Here is a 23,240-nt window from a genome sequence, read left to right on the forward strand (position 1 = left end):
AACTAGCTAGAGACATAAAGGGTAACAAGAAAACATTCTACAAATACATTAGAAGCAAGAGGAAGACCAAGGACAGGGTAGGCCCATTACTCAATGAGTGTGTGTGTGTGTGGGGGGGGGGGGGACAATAACAGAAAATGTGAAAGTGGCAGAGGTGCTTAATGACTTCTTTGTTTTGGTTTTCACGAAGAAGGTTGGTGGTGATTGGACGTCTAACATAGTGAATGCAGGTGAAAATGAGGTAGGATCAGAGGCTAAAATAGGGAAAGAACAAGTTAAAAATTACTTAGACAAATTAGATGTCTTCAAGTCATCTAGGCCTGATGAAATATATCCTAGAATATTCAAGGGGCTGACTGAGGAGATAGCTGAGCCATTAGCGATTATCTTTGAAAAGTCATGGAAGACGGGAATGGTTCCAAAAGACTAGAAAAGGGCAAATATAGTGCCCATCTATAAAAAGGGAAATAAGGACAACCCGGGGAATTACAGACCGGTCCGCTTAATTTCTCTGCCTGGAAAGATAATAGAGCAAATAATTAAGCAACCAATTTGCAAACATCTAGAAAATAAGGTGATAAGTAACAGTCAGCCTGGATTTGTCAAGAACAAATCATGTCAAATCAACATGATAGCTTTCATTGACAGGGTAACAAGCTTTGTGGATGGGGGGAAGCGGTAGATATGGTATACCTTGATTTTTTAGTAAAGCTTTTGATATTGTCTCGCATGACCTTCTCATAAACAAACTAGGGAAATGCAACCTAGATGGGGCTACTATAAGGTGGGTGCAAAACTGGTTGGAAAACCGTTCCCAGAGAGTAGTTATCAGTGGTTCACAGTCATGCACAGGCATAACAAGTGGGCGTCCCACAGGGATCAATGCTGGGTCCAGCTCTGTTCAGTATCTTCATCCGTGATTTAGATAATGGCATAGAGAGTACACTTACAAAGTTTGCGGACGATGCCAAGCTGGGAGGGGTTGCAAGTGCTTTGGAGGATAGGATTAAAATTCAAAATGATCTGGAGAAATTGTCTGAAGTAAATATTATGAAATTCAATAAGGACAAATGCAAAGTACTCCATTTAGGAAGGAACCATCAGCTGCACACATACAAAATGGGAAATGACTGCCTGGGAAGGAGTATTGTGGAAAGCGATCCGGGGATCATAGTGGATCACAAGCTAAATATGAGTCAACACTGAATGCTATTGCAAAAAAGCAAACATCGTTCTGGGATGTATTAGCAGGAGTGTTGTAAGATACGAGAAGTAATTCTCCGCTCTAACCTGCGCTGATTAGGCCTCAACTGGAGTATTGTGTCCTTTTCTGGGTACCACATTTCAGGAAAGATGTGGACAAATTGGAGAAAGTCCAAAGAGCAGCAAAAATGATTAAAGGTCTAGAAAACATGACCTATGAGGGAAGATTGAAAAAATTGGGTTTGCTTAGTCTGGAAAAGAGAAGATTGAGAGGGGACATGACAGTTTTCAAGTACATAAAAGGCGGTTACAAGGAGGAGGGAGAAAAAATTGTTGTTCTTAACTTCTGAGGATAGGACAAGAAGCAATGGGCTTAAATTGCAACAAGGGAGGTTTAGGTTGGACATTAGGAAAAACTTCCTAAGTGTCAGGGTGGTGAAGCACTGGAATAAATTGCCAAGGGAGGTTGTGGAATCTCCATCATGGGAGATTTTTAAGAGCCGGTTGGACAAACACCTGTCAGGGATGGTCTCTAGCTAACACTTAGTTGTGGCATGAGTGCAGGGGACTGGACTAGATGAGCTCTCGAGGTCCCTTCTAGTTCTATGATTCCTGTCTCTTTACTCCTGTGAAAAGGTAAATTTGGGCTGCGTTGGATAGTTGCTTAGGGCTAGGTTAGGTAGAGAGGTGTCGCTGTACTGGCACTGGCTTGGCCTAGGGAGGATTATAACTGGGAATGTTCTCATAGACTCATAGACTTTAAGGTCAGAAGGGACCATTATGATCATCTGGTCTGACCCCCTGCACGCTGCAGGCCATAAAACCGTCCCCGCCCCTTCCCTGGACTCTGCTGCTGAAGTCCCCAATCCTGTTATTAGTGACCTCAATTGGTAGAGACCCTCCTGCTAGAGATCCCTGCCCCATGCTGCGGAGGAAGGCGAAAAACCTCCAGAGGCTCAGCCAATCTGCCCTGGAGGAAAATTCCTTCCCGACCCCAAATATGGCGATCAGTAAGACCCCGAGCATATAGGCAAGAGTCTCCATCCTGACCCCTTTTAGCCATTATGCTATTTACCTACCATTGCTTGGTTTTCCTCGACAACTATGTTTTACCATTAAACCATTCCCTCCATAAACTTATCTAACTTAATCTTAAAGCCAGACAAGTCCCTCGCCCCCACCGTTTCCCTCGGAAGGCCGTTCCAATATTTCACCCCTCTAACGGTCAGAAACCTTCGTCTAATTTCAAGCCTGAACTTCCCCACGGCCAGTTTATATCCATTCGTTCTCGTATCCACGTTAGTACTAAGCTGGAATAATTCATCTCCCTCCCTTGTATTAATCCCTCTAATATATTTAAAGATAGCAATCATATCCCCCCTCAGCCTTCGCTTTGTCAGACTAAACAACCCAAGCTCCTCTAGTCTCCTTTCATACGACAGGTTTTCCATTCCTCTGATCATCCTAGTGGCCCTTCTCTGCACCCGTTCCAGTTTGAGTTCATCTTTTTTAAACATGGGAGACCAGAACTGCACACAGTACTCCAAATGAGGTCTCACCAGCGCCTTGTACAACGGAAGCAGGACCTCCTTATCCCTACTAGATATACCTCGCCTAATGCATCCCAAGACAGCGTTGGCTTTTTTCACCGCCACGTCACACTGTCGACTCATAGTCATCCTGCGGTCTACAAGGACCCCTAGGTCCTTCTCCTCTTCCGTTACTTCTAACCAATGCGTCCCCATCTTGTAACTAAAATTGTTATTGGTCATCCCCAAATGCATCACCTTACACTTTTCACTATTAAATTTCATCCTATTTCTGACACTCCAATTCACAAGCTCATTCAAGTCTCCCTGCAGGATATCCCTATCCTCTTCCGAATTTACAACGCCTCCCACCTTCGTATCATCCGCAAACTTTACCAGCCTACTCCTGCAATCGGTTCCGAGGTCAGTTATAAATAGATTAAATAAAATGGGTCCCAAAACCGAACCTTGGGGAACTCCACTGGTAACCTCCCTCCAACCTGACAGTTCACCCTTCAATACGACCCGCTGCATTCTCCCCATTAACCAATTCCTTATCCATCTCTGGATTTTCAAATCGATCCCCATGTTTTTCAGTTTAACCAATAATTCCTCATGGGGTACAGTATCAAACGCTTTACTGAAATCCAGGTATATTAGGTCCACCGCATTTCCCTTATCTAATAAATCCGTTACTTTCTCAAAGAAGGAGATCAGATTCGTTTGGCACGATCTGCCCTTCGTAAAACCATGTTGTAAATTATCGCAATTGCCACTACCCTCCAGGTCCTCAACTAATTTCTCCTTCAAAATTTTCTCTAACACCTTGCACACTACAGATGTTAAACTAACAGGCCTGTAGTTACCCGGATCACTTTTTTTCCCTTTTTTGAAAATAGGAACCACATTAGCTATTCTCCAGTCTAACGGGACCACCCCCGAGTTTACAGATTCATTAAATATTATCGCTAACGGGCCTGCTATTTCCCGCGCCAATTCCTTCAATATTCTCGGATGAAGATCGTCCGGTCCTCCCGACTTAGCCCCATTAAGGCGTTCAAGTTTTGTTTCTACCTCGGATACAGTAATCCCCCATCCCGAACGCCCCTCTGTAATGGTGCTAGTATCCCTAATCCCTTCATTGGCCTCATTAAACACCGACGCAAAATATTCATTGAGATATTGCGCCATGCCTAGATTGTCTTTAATCTCCTCTCCGGCAATAGTCTTCAGCGGTCCCACTTCTTCTTTCTTTGCTTTCTTCCTGTTTATGTGGCTGTAAAACCTCTTACTATTGCTTTTAATTCCCCTCGCTAGGTCCAATTCTACACGGCCTTTGGCCTTTCTCACTCTATCTCTACATTCTCTGACTTCACTTTGGTACATTTCCTTACTGATCCCTCCCCTCTTCCACTCTTTGTACGCTTTCTGTTTTTTCCTAATCGCCCCTTTGAGTCGGTCGCTCATCCAGCTCGGTCTAAATCTCTTGCTTGGTAATCTTTTTCCCTTTTTGGGAATACAGGCCTCCGACAGCTCATGCATCTTTAACTTAAAGTAATCCCAGGCTTCTTCTGCCTTTAAATCCATTAATACGTTTGCCCAATCCACTTCCCTTACCAGTCCCCTTAATTTGTTAAAATTGGCCTTTTTAAAATTATAAACCCTAGTCTTTGACTTAATTCTGTTACTCCTTCCCTGTATTTTAAACCGAATTAGCTCATGATCACTGGAGCCCAAATTGTCCCCTACTACCACTTCCTCAACGAGGTCCTCACTACTTACCAGAATCAAATCTAAAATGGCCTCCCCCCTCGTCGGTTCAGCTACCACTTGATGGAGGAATTGATCATCAAGCACATCTAGGAACATCTGAGCCCTATTATTGCTACTAGCGTTTGTTCCCCAATCTATTTCCGGGAAGTTAAAGTCCCCCATAATTACACAGTTTCTATTAGTAATTACTTCTCTAAGCACATTAAATAGTTCCTTATCCATATCCTGGGTCGATCCTGGCGGTCTATAGCACACTCCAAGCACTATCCCCGGAGAGGCTCTAGAAGTCCTATTACCCATTGTGAGTATTGCCCAGACGGACTCTGAGTTGTCTAATCCATCCACTATTATTTCTTTACAGTTTATTTCACTATTGACATACAATGCCACCCCCCCACCTTTACCTCTGTTCCGGTCTTTCCTAAACAGCGCATACCCCTCCATACCTGTGTTCCAGTCGTGACTGCCATTCCACCACGTTTCCGTTATTCCTACGATATCTGGTTTCAGCTCTTGGACCAGGAGCTCCAATTCCTCCATTTTATTACCTAGGCTTCTGGCATTGGTGTATAGACACCCTAATGTATGTCGTTTAGCCTGTCTCCCATTAGTAGCACTATATGTTGCGGGCCTCCTAGTGTCCGTCCCTCCTGTCCTTCCTATGTCCAATCTCATCTCCCCATTGAAGGGATGATGGTGTTGCTATGGCTAGGTTTTTGCTGGATTAAATGGTTTATGGCGGCAGTTGTCTTGTCAGATGCTGTTTATATGTGTGGCTTATAGGGACAGTTTATCCTGTTGATGGTCTCATTGTTTGATTGGGTGGAGGATGCAACTCTGTTATTTAGGACTGGCTGACTAGAATGGTGGCTTCATTGCTCTAGATATTGCCACACTGTTTAGGTCAAATTGGAATGGATGATACTTTGAGATGGAGCGAAGGGGCTATAGAAGTACAATTTTTCACCACTCTGAATGACTTTAATGTCAAATCACAGCTCGTGTTCCCTGTTTCACAGATGGGTTAACTGAGTTGCTTAGGGTCAGATGGGAAGTTTGTGGTAGAGCTGGGAATAAAAACCAAGTCTCCTGATTCCCAGTTGTGCTTTAACCACAGTGCCATCCTTCCTGTGTAAACAGTAAGAGGCACATTGTGTCTTCAAACTGAACTTAGTAGAGTGGTGTATCTTGGTGGTCCGAGTGGATTGAGTGGGTAGAAGAAATAAGTCTGTAACAGGAGTTCTGTGTTTTTCTGCCTTGACACAGAATTTACCCTAGAATCCAACACTTGCTGTGGAATCTTAAGTTTTTGTTTTATAAAGCAAAATTTGCTAGATGATGTGGTTGAAGATGGTTCCTACATGCGAACTGAACATTAACTGATGTGATGTTTTCCTCAGTACTGACAGTAGGGAGAGTGGAACTGATCAGTTCAGCAATGACCTCTTTGGCTATATGAGGAATAACTGGCAGCATCTGATGCTCAAAGATACCACCAAAACTGCAGCACGCCATGCTTTCAAATACTTTCGAATGGATAAACATCCACATGTAGGGTGGTGTCTTGCAGTGGAATGGTGGCCAATGGAACAGTAGATGAAGCTGCCTTACCGTCTCCTATTCTGACGTTGGCCTGATGCTTCTCCTGACTGATCATAGAGAGTATCCAGCTTTACTGGACTATTGCATTTTCATTCACACGTGGGCAGGCAGGCTGTCTGGTCCTGGAGGTAGGCACTGTATAATTGTGAAGAGCAGAGGTTGGCACAGGTAGCTGGGCTCCTGAAGTGAGTGGAAGGCAAACCCTTGAGGTTAGGTGGACAAGGAAGTTGGGAGGATGCTTACGTGGGCACTGTGCCAGTTCTTGGGAGTACAGATGGGCTCACCGGAATCCATCCAGCTGAACTGGGGGTGTGCCAAAGCAGGTCTAAGCTGTCCCTTGCTGCATTTGTTTATAGCAAACCAGTTAAACCTCACTGCGGCTTTCTCCCTGTAAAGGCTTTCTTAGCACTAACAAATCTTGCTGGGTTGAGCTGAGGCTTTCTTGTCAGTTATTCAGAGAAAGCTTTGGTCTCCTTTTTGTGGCCTGGGAGGGGCCCACACATTCCTGTGAATTCCCTATGATGGAGCTCTTCCCTTTTCTTCTTTTTCAGGTAATCTTTCCTTGTGTGAGAAGGGGTCCTGAACTCATCACCTCTACGATGATCACTGCAATGTCGTGACACCAGAGGTCTTGGTGAGTTGTCTACAGGGAAGATGCTGGGTCCTATAAGATTTACAAAAACATTGGCCCCATCTACATGGGTCTTTGAGACACTTTGCTGAAACGTTTTAAAACATGCTTTGATCACCCACAATGGCGCCAGTCTCTGACACTAGAACAAGAATTGTTCTGCAAGGCAGAGAGACTCCAGCTATGTAGACTGGAGTCCATTTCCCCTGAAACCCAAATGAGAGCAAGGGAAGAGCATATCTAAGTTTAGCACAAGTGAAGGGGAATTTTAACTTATTGGACACCAAACTCCCACAAATAAAAATTGTGATGCTTTCCATTTTGAGTCTCACATTATTGTACAGTTCCATTGCACAGAAGGGGAAAGCAAAGGGGGAGAAAATAAGAGTTGACAATCATTTTGTCATCAACCAGTAAAGTGCAAAACTTAGAAAAATTGAAAATTCTGTTAATATTTACCCCCTCCATTCAAATCTCTCCTTATAATTCACCCCTGCGAAGCTTCAGTGCTAATCCATTGAAAGATAGTGTGTGTCTTGTGTATTATATATAAAGACCATGTTAAAAGAACAATATCCAGGTTGTCAAATAAAGCAGTCAAAGTTAGGAAATGTTGCATTTATGGTTGCTTGTTCAATCTTAATTCTGCTACCTTTTGTGTCTGTCCTGTGCACTGAATGATACCGGGGTCCTGTGGAAAAAATAGTGTGTGCTCATATAATGTATCATAATGCAAACGCACAAAGGGGTAAAATTAAGGCATTATTCATGAGTGAAAAACATTATAATGGAAACAACTATATAAATAACAAGAAATCCACAACACAGGCCTCTCTATCCTGCTTTTTGGAGCAAATTGTGCTCACTGTTATGCCATTGTTCTTCCCTCTCCTGCCATGATGTGTTGTGCTTTTGGCCTAACTTCAGTTTTAAGAGAGGCCATGAGTAAAATTTTCAAATGTGCCTCAGTCCCAGTGACTTTCAATATGACAGGATCTTAAGTCTTTTTTGAAAATGGAACTGAGACACTTGTGAAAATTTGAAGTCCTGTTTTCAAGAGGGACGTAGGAGCCTAAAGACACAGTGAGAATCAGTGGGATTTAGAAACTTCTGAAAATTAACTCTTCATGTATGCCTGTAAAGCACCATGCACACCGATGGCATGATAGAAATAACAGTAACACTACATTGCTCTCAAAACCAATGAGATGCTCTGCTTGTGGTTCTAGAGATGCGTGTGGTCTCTGTGGAGTCTGTGGGTCTGATCAGAACTCATCTTGCTCTGCCCAATATCAGGCAGAACAAATGAAACTCTTAATCCACGAATGCAGGGAATATTCCTGGACTTAAGCAGGGCAGTGAAGACAGGAATATTGAGCAAATTTACTGGGGTCACCAGGATCCCTCTTTGTGTCTCCAAGCAGCAGGAGAAGCTGTGGAAGGCAGAATATCTGGAGTTGTCGAGAGCCACAAAATCATTACATTGTGGTGTCCTGACACTGTGGATTGAAGTTGCATCAAAATGTACTGGTATAATATCATGAGACAATTGTGACGACATACCAAGATCACTTTGAGGAGCTGGAGACCCACAAAGCTCCATACCAGTGCCTTACTAGCCAGTCTCTCCTGGCAGCAATGTGATCATATGGTGGCAGGTATTTCTTAATCCTCCAGTAGCGACGCATCAGTGAATCTATTTGTGTCCTCTTAATATCGTTAAAACACTAGTTCCTTCATAATAGGCAAGACCCTGCCAGCCTGATTAAATCTCATTTTGATTCTATTGAGCCATACAAGAAACTGCTGCTTCAGTGCTGAGAAGGAATACTGGGAATATTTACATTTGAATAATTTTTAACTAGCAATATTTAATACATTGAGAATATAAACAAGATTTATTGTTAATTATGTGGATTTACATCTTGAGTAGGTGAGATGAACAGAAGATCTTCTATTAAAATATAAACAAGACAGAAAATTGTTCCAAAATTCTTTAGCTCAAAGGACCTAAGAAACCTAAAAGTCCAATATTTTCCTCCTCCAGTAATGTAGAAGAAACGGTGTTATGTTGTTCTTCTGTATGGCCAGCATTGTGCATGTTGCCTCTCTTCAGAAACAAGCTGAAAAGTGCTCAGGTTAAATTAAAAAATGTTTTTAAATAGCTTGTATGGTGTTGCTGAGCAAATTTGGATGGGCAGCTCGCTAATGATCTATCAACCTTTCAGTTAGAAACAGTAATTGACCACAAGTTCTCCTTAGTGTGCTCATAGTAATCAAGTCTCATGCTTCATGGCATAAGCTGGTTGCTTACAGGTGGTCAGGAAGGCATTTTCTGTCTCTCTCCCTCCCTCCTGTGCACCTTCCACCACACAGCATTGCATAAATGGCTAATTGTAGTGGGGGGGGAAAGGGTTTACCTTCCTCTGAGAAATCAGGTAATGGCCATTCATAGTGGGAATTCTGGATGATCGGGACTAGCAGTCTGGTCTGTCTAGTTCTATGTTCCTAGTGATTTGGTGTGGGGTGTGCTTAAATAAGTCATGTGAATTCTTCCATGACTTGGATCAAAGAGTCTGGGTAAGAAGAGCTTCCCTACCTCTTTCTTCCCTGCTCTTTTGAATCCAGCATAACTTGTTTTGGGTGAAGGGAGACTGGCTTTACCACTTGTGAGTTTTTAATACCTGCCCAGAGCTTCCTCCTAGCTGTACATTTCAACTGTCTTCCAGCCAGCTGAAAATGCCAGTCCCTCACCCTGTTAGTGAAAGGGAAAGGATTGCCATCCGCTGGTCTGTTTCGTTCAGTTAATTCCAGGGTTTGGAATGTACCTTACCTGTTTTCTGTTCTTTCTTTGGGGGCGGTTTGGCACAGTGTGCCCTGGAGATGCGAGACTTCCCCTCAGCAGCAGGAGGCACACATTCAGAGAATGCTGGAGCTGCAGGAGGGAAGGGCCCAGTGCAACGACAGAGAGAGACAAAGAGAAAAAAGACAAGCAGACGGACAGCGGTGAGAGAACCGTGCGGCAGAAAGTGCTTCAAAGCTGCCAGCAGCAGCAGGCCCCCTAGAGGAACTTGACGAGAGCCCATCTGTGTGTGAGTGTGAGCTCAGGATTTCTGTCAATGCATTCCAGTAACCCCAAAGTGAGGAACTCCCCATCAGGAAACACACAGAGGTGAGACACTTCAGTGAACTGTTCTGGGTATGGAGGGGGAGGTGTCCCTGCTCTGCTGCAGTGTTATCCAAGGCCTGGGTCAAGCACAGATGATCTTTGTGCTTGTACTCCCACACAAAGTTCTCCCTGTGCTGCTGGCAGGAGCAGCATGGAACTGATTATCATTGCACAAGCCTTGTCCATGTCATTCATCTGCCTGTGCCAGACGACATCCTCCATTGACTTGGAAGAGGAAAAGCTTGAAGGAAAGGTGATGCACTGGATGTATGGTGTGCTTGACAGCACACCTAGGTTTGATTGTTCACTCCTGGGGTCAGCAAGAGCTGACAGTAACTTGGAGGGAGTGCTTCTGAGTCAGCTGTCTGGCCGACTGAAGGAGCAACTTGAACAGGCTCCATTGCGAGGCTTGCTACAGTTCACTGCCTTTTGGGCTGGGGCTGGGGGGTAAAATGAGCTCCCAGTAGATCCCTGCAGAAGAAAGGAAGGGGGATGACAGTGGTTAAAATAGAGGGAGGAAGGAAGACTGTAATTGAGTGGAATCTAAGGAGACAAAATAGTTTTAGGCTGTAGTTTATGTAATGGGTCAGTGGGTGGGAAAAGACTGTTTTTTTGAGTTTCTTTTGGTAAACTCTAATGCAGTCTCCTCCACCCCATTTTGCAGGAGTGTGTGTGGAGACAGTATCCTCCTCTTTCCCCATTCAAAGGCAGGTTGTAGCTGGTTTAATTGCTTTCATGGTCAGAGGTTTGTATTTTCCTGGCGAGTTTCCCTGATCTGTGATGAGTGCTGCAATAATGCTTGGTTTTCCTTATGCTCTCTTGGGCTGGCTTGTGGTGGGTTTCTCTGCTTTGTGATCACAGCTGTACTGTGTCATTTGGGTCTGGATGGGTAGTGTGGTGAACTTTATGGTGCCCTGTTTGTTTACTTTGAGCTGGTCTTGGTGTGAGACGCTTTTCTGTGTACATAGAAACCGTTGTCTTTATTGACAGAAGCCCCAGAGGTGGCTCCTCGTGTGACTGAGCAGTTCCTGGGATCTGGCAGGCCTGCCGTTTGTTCTTGTGCCTTCTTGAGCACTGTGATCCCATATTGGATAATAACTTTTTTCAAGGCATGTTTGAAAGAGCATCTGGATGAAGCTAAGCATGTAGGCATTTCTTACTCAGTAGCAACTGCCTTGCTCTGTAAAGGTGGCAGCAGCAGTGGTTGCTGCTGCTGCTTCTCTCTAGTCCATTCCTACCGGAGTGAATGGACAGTCTAATCTCTATTTTTAATTCTCTTTTTTTTCAGTAGCCCCAAATCAAAGCAGGAGGTGATGGTCCGTCCCCCCACAGTGATGTCCCCGTCTGGCAACCCCCAGCTGGATTCCAAATTTTCCAACCCGGGTAAACAGGGGGGCTCAACCAGCCAATCCCAGCCCTCTCCCTGTGACCCCAAGAGTGGAGGTCACCCTCCCAAAGTGCTCCCTGGCCCAGGTGGGAGCATGGGATTGAAGAATGGGGCTGGAAATGGTGCCAAGGGGAAGGGAAAGAGAGAGAGGAGCATTTCAGCGGATTCCTTTGAACAGAGAGATGCTGGGACTCCCAGCGACGATTCAGAAATCAAAGGTAAGTGCTAAGTATTGGTGTGAGATGATCATTTGGCTTGTGGGTGTTAGCAAAAGCATCTGTCTGCCTGAGGTGGTGACTGTGTGCCAGCTGAAGGGAATCTAAATGTCCTGTAGAGAGGGGAGCATTTTCCCAGCTGGTAATGGTAAACGTGTCTCTCCATGTTCAGTTGAAGTACAGATTGGAAAGTTGTTTCATGATAACACTGAAACTCCCAGAAGGGAAAATATATAAAAGCTGTTTGTCTCCTTCCACCCCACTCTGTCCGTTGGCCTCCCAGGAGCTGCTGTGTTTGAATTGGAGTGTCAAAGCCAGCATGCAAGCCAGTTTTGTGAATACAGACGAGTAAGGTGTATTGGGTGATGATATATCACTTACACCCCTGTGACTGGTAGGAACACAGGACTGGGAGACAAGACTTCTGAATTCTGTTCTTGGCTCTGCCACTGATTCATTGTGGGACCTTGGACATGTCACTACCCCACTCTTCACTTCACTTTCCTAACCTGTGAAATTAGGTTCAGTATAAATAGCTACCTATTGTGTCTCTCAGTTGTGATATTTGATTGATTGCTCTGAGATTCTCACATGAAAGGTGGCGCAGAAGTGCAAAGAACTATTACTGCCCTGTGATATTAGGTCTTCCAGAGTTTGCATTTGATAGACGCCTTGACAGAGTGGCAACAAGAGAGCTTTGGCTGTAAAGGACCTGGGTCCAGTTTGAGTTAGTTTCCAACTGGTGTGATTAGAAGCTGTGTGGTCAGTCTTACAGTATAGCAGACTAGGGTTCAGGTGACATGAGTAAGGGGAGAAAAAAGGTCTCCTACAAAACTTTCCCCACCTTACAAGAACTTAAATGCTTATCTGCTTGTGTGTGTGTCTCACATATGCTCTCTGACTAGTCATTTGTGAATGCCAGGAAACTAGCTAGAGCTGAGACAGTATGAGCTTCCTCTCAGCGGTGCCTGCAGAGTTTTTTGGAGTGCGAGTGGGAATCGCAGTGTAACAGGACAGCTTCCTTAGTACTCATTGGGAGAGGAGTCTGAGCCTTCTTTATAGGAACGTTGGGTATCGTGATGCCAACTGAGAGTCAAGGGTGAGAGGAGTATCAAACTTCCTCACAGCTTCCACACTGGTGAGACCTTCTCTCCCCCCCCCCCCCCCTCCTCCTTCCTTTCCAGACTGCAACTCTGCCGACCATATGAAGACCCAGGATTCCCAGCATACGCCGCACTCTGTAACTCCTTCAACTGCTTCAGCCCCAAGGTCTTCCACACCCTCCCATGGCCTGACTGCCACTTCGGAGCCAGCTAGTGGACAAAAGACTCCATCCAAAGTGGTTTATGTCTTTTCTACTGAGATGGCCAATAAGTACGTAAATGGTTGAATGTATCCTTCGTGTCCTTTCCCTGCATTTGTGTGCACCTCGTTACATGAAATTCAAAAACGTGTTTCCTCCTTCAAATCCTTTGTGGGGTGGGCAGCCATTTACAGATCAAGGGGGAGCGTTACTGACACCTAGCCTTGGAGGAGGATTTTCAGTTTCTCCCACCCAGCTTTGTTTTTGGCAAATGTAGGCAGACAGCCCCTTGTTTCATGAGCTACACAGTGGATGGTTTAGGGGTGGGTTAAATGGTGACATGAACCCTAAAGACTGATTAGCAAGATTCTGTAGATGTGAGGATTTTTCTTCTCCTTTGATTTCTCTTCTCCCAGACCTCTGGGGTCAAAAGACACTTTTCTTTTCTCCCTGCCCCTAGTAGCTGGGGGAGAGGGGGATTTAAGAAAGATAATCCTCCAACTGCCGCCTCACCTATGTCTGTCTTTACAGGGCTGCAGAAGCTGTGCTGAAGGGACAGGCAGAAACCATTGTGTCCTTTCATATCCAGAACATCTCAAACAGCAAGGCAGAGCGAAACACTGCACCCCTGGTAGGGAGCCTTTACTTGGAAGAAGGGGGAGATGGAGTGGCGTGTACATGCATGCACCGGTGGAAGAGGGGTGGGGCAGGGGAGGGTGACTGTTTATGCTCTGAAAAGCATGTTCTTGGCTGGAGGGAGCACTGTGCAGAATGAATTAAAGGTTTTAGCGCTTCCAGAGTAGTTTTCCAGCTTTATAATTTTTGGGTGGAATTGTCCTGGTGATATAGGAGAGGGGTGTCAAACATCACCCTTTGGGTCTGTGGGTGACACGTGAGCGAAATGAACGTTTCGTCTTTGTCCAAGGCTCTAGTTTGCAAATTATATGTGCAAGGCATCAGTTCCTGCAGAAAGTGTTTGTAGTGGGTTTGTGTGACTAAGGTGGGGACGAGACAGCACATCTTGATCTTTATCCCCCACACTCCATTCACACAGATGTAAAAAGAGCTGATTAAGATGTTCTGCTTTGTCTTTCAGAACACCCAGGTCACTGCACTTCGGAATGAAACCAAACCTCTGCCACAACCTCAGCCGCAGCCCCCTGCTTCGCAGGAACACAATCCTCCCCAGAATGCCAAAATGCAGCCAACTCCACCCATTTCGGCACCAGCATCTAAATCCACTGGCCCCCCATGTCCCATGGATCAGGACAGTCCTGGAGTAGAAAGTAAAGTGATGTCTGTTGGCAGCCCTGCCAGCTCCACCCCATTGCAGACTGAGGGATTTGGGCAGAGTTCAACCCCAAATAATCGAGCAGTCAGCCCAGTCTCCCAGGGCAGTAATAGCTCCACTGCAGACCCCAAAGGTCCCACCCAGCAGGTATCCAGTGGCGATCCATCCAGTTTAGGTGAGAACCCAGATGGACTGTCTCAGGAGCAGCTGGAACATCGAGAACGCTCATTGCAAACTCTACGAGATATACAACGCATGCTTTTCCCTGACGAGAAAGAATTCACTGGAGGGCAAAGTGGGGGGCCTCAACAGAACTCTGGAGTTCTGGATGGTCCTCAAAAGAAACCTGAAGGGCCAATACAGGCCATGATGGCTCAATCCCAAAGTTTAGGCAAAGGGCCAGGGCCTCGGACAGATGGAGGGGCTCCATTTGGCCCTCAAGGACATAGAGACATGCCTTTCTCACCAGACGAAATGGTGCCACCGTCTTTGAACTCCCAATCTGGACCTGTAGGACCAGACCACCTGGATCACATGACTCCCGAGCAAGTGGCCTGGCTGAAGCTACAGCAGGAGTTTTATGAGGAGAAGAGAAGGAAGCAAGAACAGGTTGTGGTGCAGCAGTGTTCCCTGCAGGACATGATGGTCCACCAGCATGGGCCTCGAGGGGTGGTTCGAGGACCCCCACCTCCTTACCAGATGACCCCTGGTGAGGGCTGGGGTCCTGGCGGTCCAGAGTCCTTTGCTGATGGCATGAATGTGTCTCATTCTCTACCCCCCAGAGGTATGGCCCCTCATCCCAATATGCCTGGGAGCCAGATGCGCCTGCCTGGATTTGCAGGAATGATGAATCCTGACATGGACAGCCCCAGTGTCCCAAACCCCACATCCAGACCCGGGCTTTCAGGAGTCAGTTGGCCAGAAGATGTGCCAAAAATCCCAGATGGTCGGAACTTCCCTCCAGGCCAGGGTGTCTTCAGCGGCCCTGGCCGAGGGGAGCGGTTCCCAAATCCCCAGGGCCTGCCAGAGGAGATCTTTCAACAGCAGTTGGCAGAGAAGCAGCTGGGCCTGCCTCCTGGCTTGAGCATAGAAGGCATCAGGCCTGGCATAGAGATGAACCGGATGATTCCCTCCCAGAGACACATGGAGCCTGGGAATAACCCCATCTTCTCTCGCATGCCTGTTGAAGGGCCCCTGAGCCCTTCCAGGGGGGACTTCCCAAAAGGAATGCCACCTCAGATGGGCCCTGGTAGGGAGCTGGAGTTTGGGATGGGCCCTGGCAGCATGAAGGGGGACATTAGTCTGAACGTTAGCATGGGCTCCAACCCATCCATGATACCTCAGAAGATGAGGGAAGCTGGAGTGGGGCCTGAGGAGATGATGAAACTGCGTCCAGGTGTCTCAGAGATGCTCTCCTCTCAGCAGAAAATGGTGTCCTTGCCATTTGGAGAGCATCCCCAACAGGAGTATGGCATGGGTCCCAGGCCTTTCCTTCCTATGTCTCAGGGCCCAGGAGGTGGTCTCCGTAATCTCAGAGAGCAGATTGGGCCTGACCAAAGGACTAACAACCGGCTTAGCCACATGCCGCCACTACCTCTCAACCCAACCAGTAACCCTAATAGCCTCAATACAGCTCCCCCTGTTCAGCGCAGCCTAGGACGCAAGCCCTTGGATATCTCTGTTGCAGCCAGTCAGGTGCATTCGCCGGGCATCAACCCACTGAAGTCTCCCACGATGCGGCAAGTCCAGTCTCCCATGCTGGGTTCTCCCTCGGGGAACCTTAAGTCTCCTCAGACTCCATCCCAGCTGGCAGGAATGCTTGCAGGCCCAACTGCTGCAGCAGCTGCTGCTTCCATTAAGTCTCCCCCTGTTTTGGGATCTGCTGCTGCCTCACCAGTCCACCTCAAGTCTCCTTCTCTCCCTGCACCTTCTCCTGGCTGGACTTCCTCTCCAAAGCCCCCATTGCAGAGTCCTGGGATTCCCCCAAACCACAAAGCATCTCTCACCATGTCTTCCCCAGCCATGCTGGGGAATGTGGAGTCAGGTCAGTGCTTCCTTTTCTATCCAAATGTAAATTCTTTGGTTCACATATGGTCATCTTGAAGTATGATGTGAGATGAGGGCTCACAGAGGCTACCCGGTGCGCATTTGGGGCGGGGAGTGCAAAGAGGAGACAGAACAAGGAGCTTTTCCTGCCAGTTTGAAGCAGGTTGTGTCTAGGCTCAGAACTAAGTGAGTGGAACATGTGGGTGAGCTCCATAACAGATTGCCTCCTCTCATCTTATCTTGCCCATGTTGAATACTGCCCTTGTCCCAGAGGTGACTGTCAAGTATATTTGGATTGGTTGGGAGGAGGAAGTCACTCTTTGCGGAAGAGCTTAGAACAGTTTGTTTGCCAACCTGTCCTTAACTGAAATATTGTGGCATTGGGGAGAAATGTTGCTGTTTAGATCATAAAGGTGCCTCAAAATAAATGGGTTTGTTAGGATAGAGGAGAAACAAAAGAGATACCTGTAAATAAATGTGTGCTGGCCCTAGGAGCTATTGTTCACAATCTGTTCAGACATAGGTATAGTTTTACTTAACAAAGCTCCTCCTAGGAGGATATCAATTCAGATTTTGTCTATTTCATGTATAGTTAGAGGTAGCAGGTGGATTCTCTGCAGCTGGTCCTCAGAGATGTGCTGCAGGTCTGTGGAGTGTATCAGTGTTGTTGTTGTTTGTATTATCCTAGCACCTGGGAGCCCCAGTCATGGACTGGGATGCCTGGGGCAGGGGCTACCAGTGCCTAGCACAAAAGACCGTACAATCTCAGAACATAGATCGTGTGAATCCAGAAACCTGTGTGTTTGGCATTTCAGCAGCACCAGTCCCATCTCTCTTTCATAGATTCAGAGCTTATACATGACTGAGTCTGTTTCTCCTACACGCTTCCAAATATGTAAATCCCTGGTGTGCAGTGTTTCCATGCAGCAGAAGCAGCAGTGTGATGGAACCAGCTCTCAAGAGCTTTTCAGCCTGTGAAACCTCCTCCTTATTGCAGGCGTTAGTGAGGAGACTGTGAAAGATGCATGACTACATTGCCCTCTAGTGTTGCAGAATGAGAACTGTATTGAAAGGGACCAGCAGGCTTTTTTCCTGTTCAAAGTGAATGGACTGCTCCTGTGGCTCAGAAACGCATGCTCTAGTGAGTTGTGAGCTCCTATGGCTCTAACTATAGACACTTAATGTCCATTGTATGTCAATAGCTGTCATTTAGCCATCTTATTCTGAGTCGTATGCCTAGACAGTGCCACACTGGGAAGGAGGAAGAATCTGGATGCTTCTGTCTAGAGTGGCCTCTGAGGCTGAGTGTTAAGTTGGCACTGAATCTGGGCTTGAATTGCTGCAATTAGACCCAGACTCTCTAATCTGTGGCTACTTTTGTGCCTAGAGGAGTCTTTAATAGCAGAGGTTTTTTTGGTGGTGGCTTTTGTTTGGCTGACAACCGTGTGTCTTAAACTTCTTCCTGAAAGCAATGACCCCTTGCTCCAAAACTGGGCCAGGCATCTTGAAGCTTATTGGTGCGGCGACATGGGGACTGGAAGCAGTAGAAAATTGTGTTTACACCTTTGGAAGAGGGAGGGATATTTTAAATTAAGAGGGAAAGATAGTACTTGAGACTGTAATGAGCTTTTATATGCAAGATTTAAGCTTAAATCAAAACAGGAAACGTTGTATAAACTTTTAATAGAGCTCTCCAGAAATCGGCCTGGATACCTGTAGTGTATGACCCACTATAGCTGTATGTCCTCTGGTTTCTGTCTCTGTGCTTGCATTTGAGGCATAATGGAAAGGGAATTACAATGGAAGTTTGGGAAATTTTTTCCAACTAGTTGACCATGCTTCTGGCGTTAGTATTGTCTTCTTCCCAAAAGAAACCACATGGATAGAAATCCACTGTCTGGAGTACAATGTGTATTTCAACCATACTTAACTGGTTGCCTCACTACTACTATTTGGATGGACTCTTGGAACCATTGAGCAGGTTTTCTGGGAGAAAGGGGGTTTATTTTAAAGGGGGGGAAAAACCACCTAAATCCTTTCCTCTTTTAGGTGGCCCACCACCTTCCACTGTCAGCCAGTCTGCTCCTGTGACTCTCCCTGGAAATCTTCCCTCTAGCAGTCCCTACACGATGCCTCCAGAGCCCACGCTCTCCCAGAATCCCCTCTCCATCATGATGTCCAGGATGTCCAAGTTTGCCATGCCCAGCTCTACGCCACTCTACCATGATGCCATCAAGACTGTGGCTAGCTCGGATGATGACTCCCCTCCAGCACGCTCCCCAAATTTGCCACCGATGAACAATCTACCAGGTAAGGCAGGTTCCCAGCCAGCCTTCTGCATGCTCTGCCTCTGTTAGAGAAGAAATGGTTGGAATGCTTCCCAGAAACGTGCACCCTCTTTTTACACAGAGGATGGAGCATGGTGACTGTCTGGCCTGTGCCAGACTAAGAGGGAAGCTGCTCTGTTCCTTATCCAGGCATTAGGGGAGAAGAGAAATAAAAGCTCCTGTCCCTTTGGGCTTAGTGACCTGCTCTACAATGAGTGAAATGTGTTTACACTATAAGCCTCTGCCCCAAATTGTTTGCTGTTCACAGGAACACAATAGAAATCTGTTTAAAAAAATAAATAAATAAAGCCAATGGGATAAGAACACAATTGAAAAAGATAACTCTCAGGGCAGGGAGTCTGGTAACAGGTATTTGAAGACTTCGCCTGTAGTTTAGTGGTTTACAGTCTGCCCAGGACAGTAGTGATTGGAGCTGATCATGTACTGGAAAAAAAGGACTTGTTAAATAAATACTTGATGGCAAATTGCAGCATTCATGGATTCATTAATTAGACCAGCTCTAATAGCGATGAGAGCCGTCTGACTTGCAGGTGCCATATGTTTGGAATGGAGGTATTCAGTCCACTTCCAGTGGAAAAATGTTTGTGTATATTTATAAAACAACTCCCACCCACCACACACATATGTGCCACTAATTTTCCCACTTGTTGACAGTCTTGACAAAATGGTCACAACATGGATTAGCTCTAGGGTGACCTCTCCTCTTGCTTTAAGAGCCCCGTTCAGTCACATCTGAACAGTGTGAGGACAAGGTAGGGCTGCTGAAGCCCGTGCTGTGTAAGTTTTATGGTTAAATAGAACAGTAGCCCTAGAAAGTGAAGTTTTGGCATCTTTCACTGGCACTAATTTTGTTTTTTAAATTGGAGCCAGGAATATTACACACAGTTCTTGTATCTTCATTGACTGTCTGATTTTAAATTTGATTTTTTTTTATTTCTTCCTTAGGAATGGGCATTAATTCCCAGAATCCTCGAATTTCAGGTCCAAACCCAGTGGGTCCAATGCCAACCCTTAGCCCAATGGGAATGACCCAACCTCTTTCCCATACCAATCAGATGCCCTCTCCAAATGCTATGGGACCCAGTATACCTCCTCATGGGGTCCCTGTAGGACCTGGCCTGATGTCACACAATCCAATGATGGGGCATGGTTCCCAAGATCCTCCAATGGTACCTCAAGGACGCCTGGGCTTCCCACAGGGGTTTCCTCCAGTACAGTCCCCGCCCCAGCAGGTGCCATTTCCACACAATGGCCCCAGTGGAGGACAAGGCAACTTCCCTGCTGGAATGGGCTTCCATGGAGAAGGACCTCTGGGGCGTCCCACCAACCTGCCCCAAAGTTCAACAGATCCAGCACTTTGCAAGACTGGAGGCCCTGGGGGTCCAGACTCCTTCACTGTTCTAGGAAACATGCCTTCAGTTTTCACTGATCCAGACTTGCAGGAGGTGATCCGCCCTGGAGCCACTGGAATACCAGAGTTTGACCTGTCCAGGATAATTCCATCAGAGAAGCCTAGCCAGACACTGCAGTATTTCCCTCGTGGGGAAGTTCCAGGCCGCAAGCAGCCGCAGGGTCCTGGGCCTGGATTCTCTCATATGCAGGGAATGATAGGAGAGCAGACTCCAAGAATGGGACTTGCATTACCTGGCATGGGGGGCCCAGGGCCGGTGGGAACTGCTGATATCCCCCTCGGAACTGCTCCATCTATGCCAGGCCATAACCCAATGAGACCACCTGCCTTTCTGCAGCAAGGCATGATGGGACCTCATCATCGGATGATGTCACCAGCACAATCGGCAATGCCTGGTCAGCCCACGCTAATGAGTAACCCAGTAGCTGCAGTGGGTATGATTCCAGGCAAGGACCGAGCCCCTGCTGGGCTATATAGCCACCCAGGTCCTGTAGGCTCACCTGGTATGATGATGTCAATGCAGGGCATGATGGGACCCCAACAGAACATCATGATTCCCCCCCAGATGAGACCCCGAGGTATGGCTGCTGATGTTGGAATGGGAGGATTTAGCCAAGGCCCAGGAAATCCGGGGAACATGATGTTTTAAGCTGCTACCATTAGACTGGATGTTCTGATCCTTGTCAAGATGAGATTCCAAGTCCTGATGGCTTTTGGGGAGCTTCAGGAGTACAGTTTGGCCATGCAATAGGTGAAAAGAGACCAGAGGATGCTTTGGGAAATCTCGAATGTATGGAATTTACCTGAAAACAGATTATTCATTTTAACAGGTTTTTTTTAAGATTTATTTTTTAAAAATTATTTTTGTGGACCTCGGTATCCCATGATGGCACCTGCTTTGAGAATCTGTAGCTGTATTTTGAGAATTGCCATTTGTCACAAGTTGCACCATTCTCTGTATGTTTACGTCCTTTGGACTGGCTTCTCCCAGGACTCTCGGTTATTTTTTTTTTTTTTTGTGTACTGTACTATATTGTAAAAGGGATTTTAGCAGAGACTTTAGTCTTTGGGGTGAGAGGAGAATGGGATTCTAGGCTGTTTACTTTAGGTGGAGAATCCATCTTCAGAACTTCGGACTATTTTCCTTCAACTCCAATGTATAGAAAACCAAACTACGACCTCAGAGCAGAGTATTAATGAAAAGCACAAAAAAGGAACTTAAGTTCAGTGAGGGGAATCTTTTAAAAGAAATAATAAGTTAAGGACATATTTTTCAAATTATGGAGTGCTGTCCAGCACCTTCTGTCTCTCCCTCCCACTCCTTATTAAATAGGCTTCTCTCTCCATCCCCTTCTGTCTCCTCCTTTGGCAGCTGCAATACAATGTATTATTTTGGGGAGTAAATCTAGGAGAGCCTCTCCTCATGTGGGGAGTTTTCCCACTTTCAGGAAGGGGCTGGACTTGGACACTGTTACATTCTACAGTAGTCTTTCTCTCACTGTTTCCTATTCTCCTTTTCTTAGAAACCCCAAGTGATTTTATTAATGTGGGAGTGGAACAGACACTAAAAGTTATCCAGGATTTTTTTTTTGTGGTTATTTTTTTTCCTCCCCAGCGTAAGACGTTCTGTGTAACCTCCATTAAATTTGGTACAAAACCACTCGCCAGGGCTGTGGTGTCAGAAAAATAAAATATATTGTTTCTTACAAAAATGGACTGTCTTTTTTGAAATCCAGTCCAGTGGTATCCTGTGTACTTCAGGTGACTGGCAAACTTCTCCTTGTTTGTTCCCTCATTAGGGTCACAGCCATATTAGCTGCTAGATGGGACTAGCTTTTGTATCTTATGAAAGGTACTGGATTGGCTGCTGTGTGCCTCTTTCGATTCACTTCTCCTGTACTCATTTTACCTGGCCTGAGCTGAACTTGATTGTTTCTTTGAGTTTGGCATTGTCTCAAAGGGGCAGACCTGAACCCTAGAGATGGTATCGACAGCCTCTTTCAACACTTTGAGGGCTGGAGAATTGGTAAAAACTCCTGCTTCTGGACATCCTTCTGGGTTAGCGGTTCTTGGTCCACTGCAAGGCGAGTATCTCCTATCTATTGCAACAGGGAGAAGGTATGACGCTGTTCGCAAAGTCTGTCTGTTCACTGCCAAAGTGGCTCTGCCCAAAGGGCAACACTCAATGGTTCTTTGTCACACTGGGTTGCTGAGGAGTGAGGTAGGGTCTCTGATTTGTGGATTAGAGGCTAAGGTAAAGGGGAAGAATTAAAATAAATGACAAAGGTGATAGATTAATCCTCAGTGAGCAGGTTTTTTATCTAGACAACCCTGGGTAAATTGTTGCCTTGCTGCTGTTTCATTGATCCCTGCCTAATTACATCTCTGCTTTTTCAAACCTTTTTGAGAGAATTTCAGCAATGAAGTTTTATGTAACATGCCTGGGGAGGAGAGACTGGATACTAAAATATAGTCCTTTCTCCAGAGTAAAACAGCAATTTATTCTCAAATCCTCCTGCTGCTTTGTTTGAAAGTATGAGGTAGACTTTATTCATACAAGCTTGGCTGCTCTTTTCTCTAGTAACATGGGAGGAAACATTCTGCTATTCAGACTCTCCTTTTAAATCGCTGCACAGCCTGATGGCAGAAAAGCCCAAAAGGTAACCCCCAGATGGTGAACTTCTGAAACTTAATGGTAACATCCCTTCTATATCACTAATACATGGTAAATATTTGAAATCTGTTTAAAGTAGTAGATTGTGGTATTGCACACAGTTCATCTGTAAAGTACACACACAATTCTCAGTATCAGGGTCTAAAAGACAGTACATTTCCCAGGTTGCAGACCATATAACAGGCTAATCTACTCAAGAACTATGCAAGTAAGGATCTGTATCTTGCATACAAATTATCCTACCAGCTAGCTTAGTATCTGTCTTCTGGTAGTACCCACTAAGGGTACGTCTACACTTACCGGAGGGTCCGGCGGCAGGCAATCGATGTTCTGGGATCGATTTATCGCGTCTGGTTTAGATGCGATAAATCGATCCCGGATCGATCCCAGAAGTGCTCGCCGTCGACGCCGGTACTCCAGTTCGGCGAGAGGGGGAGCCTCCCTGCCGCGTCTGGACCCGCAGTAAGTTCGGACTAAGGTACTTTGAATTCAGCTACGTTATTAACGTAGCTGAATTTGCGTACCTTAGTCCGAAGTGGGGGCTTAGTGGGGACCAGGCCCAAGTGATGCTTCAGAGAAAGATTTACAACATTCCTTATGCTCTTGGGATCTAACCTATGTTGAATCAGAAGGTACTGGGACAGGTTACTGCCTGAGT

The 23,240-nt window shown here is 46.0% G+C and overlaps 2 protein-coding genes across 2 annotated transcripts; both read left to right on the forward strand.

The window, feature by feature from the left end:
* The first annotated feature begins 9,621 nt into the window (after positions 1-9,621).
* Positions 9,622-9,813, forward strand: LOC135982546 (uncharacterized). Its single transcript, XM_065589674.1, has one exon. It carries the CDS (start codon positions 9,622-9,624, stop codon positions 9,811-9,813), a length of 192 nt encoding a protein of 63 aa, XP_065445746.1.
* BCL9 (BCL9 transcription coactivator) lies at positions 9,771-21,620 on the forward strand. Its single transcript, XM_008166492.4, has 7 exons — positions 9,771-9,910; positions 11,196-11,512; positions 12,694-12,883; positions 13,344-13,443; positions 13,909-16,147; positions 18,199-18,459; positions 19,443-21,620. The coding sequence occupies exons 1-7, from the start codon at positions 9,858-9,860 to the stop codon at positions 20,555-20,557; spliced, it is 4,275 nt and encodes a 1,424-aa protein (XP_008164714.3). The 5' UTR covers positions 9,771-9,857; the 3' UTR covers positions 20,558-21,620.
* The last annotated feature ends 1,620 nt before the right edge of the window (positions 21,621-23,240 follow it).

This window comes from Chrysemys picta, chromosome 1 (assembly GCF_011386835.1).
Source record: "Chrysemys picta bellii isolate R12L10 chromosome 1, ASM1138683v2, whole genome shotgun sequence".
Taxonomy (NCBI): Eukaryota; Metazoa; Chordata; order Testudines; family Emydidae; genus Chrysemys; species Chrysemys picta.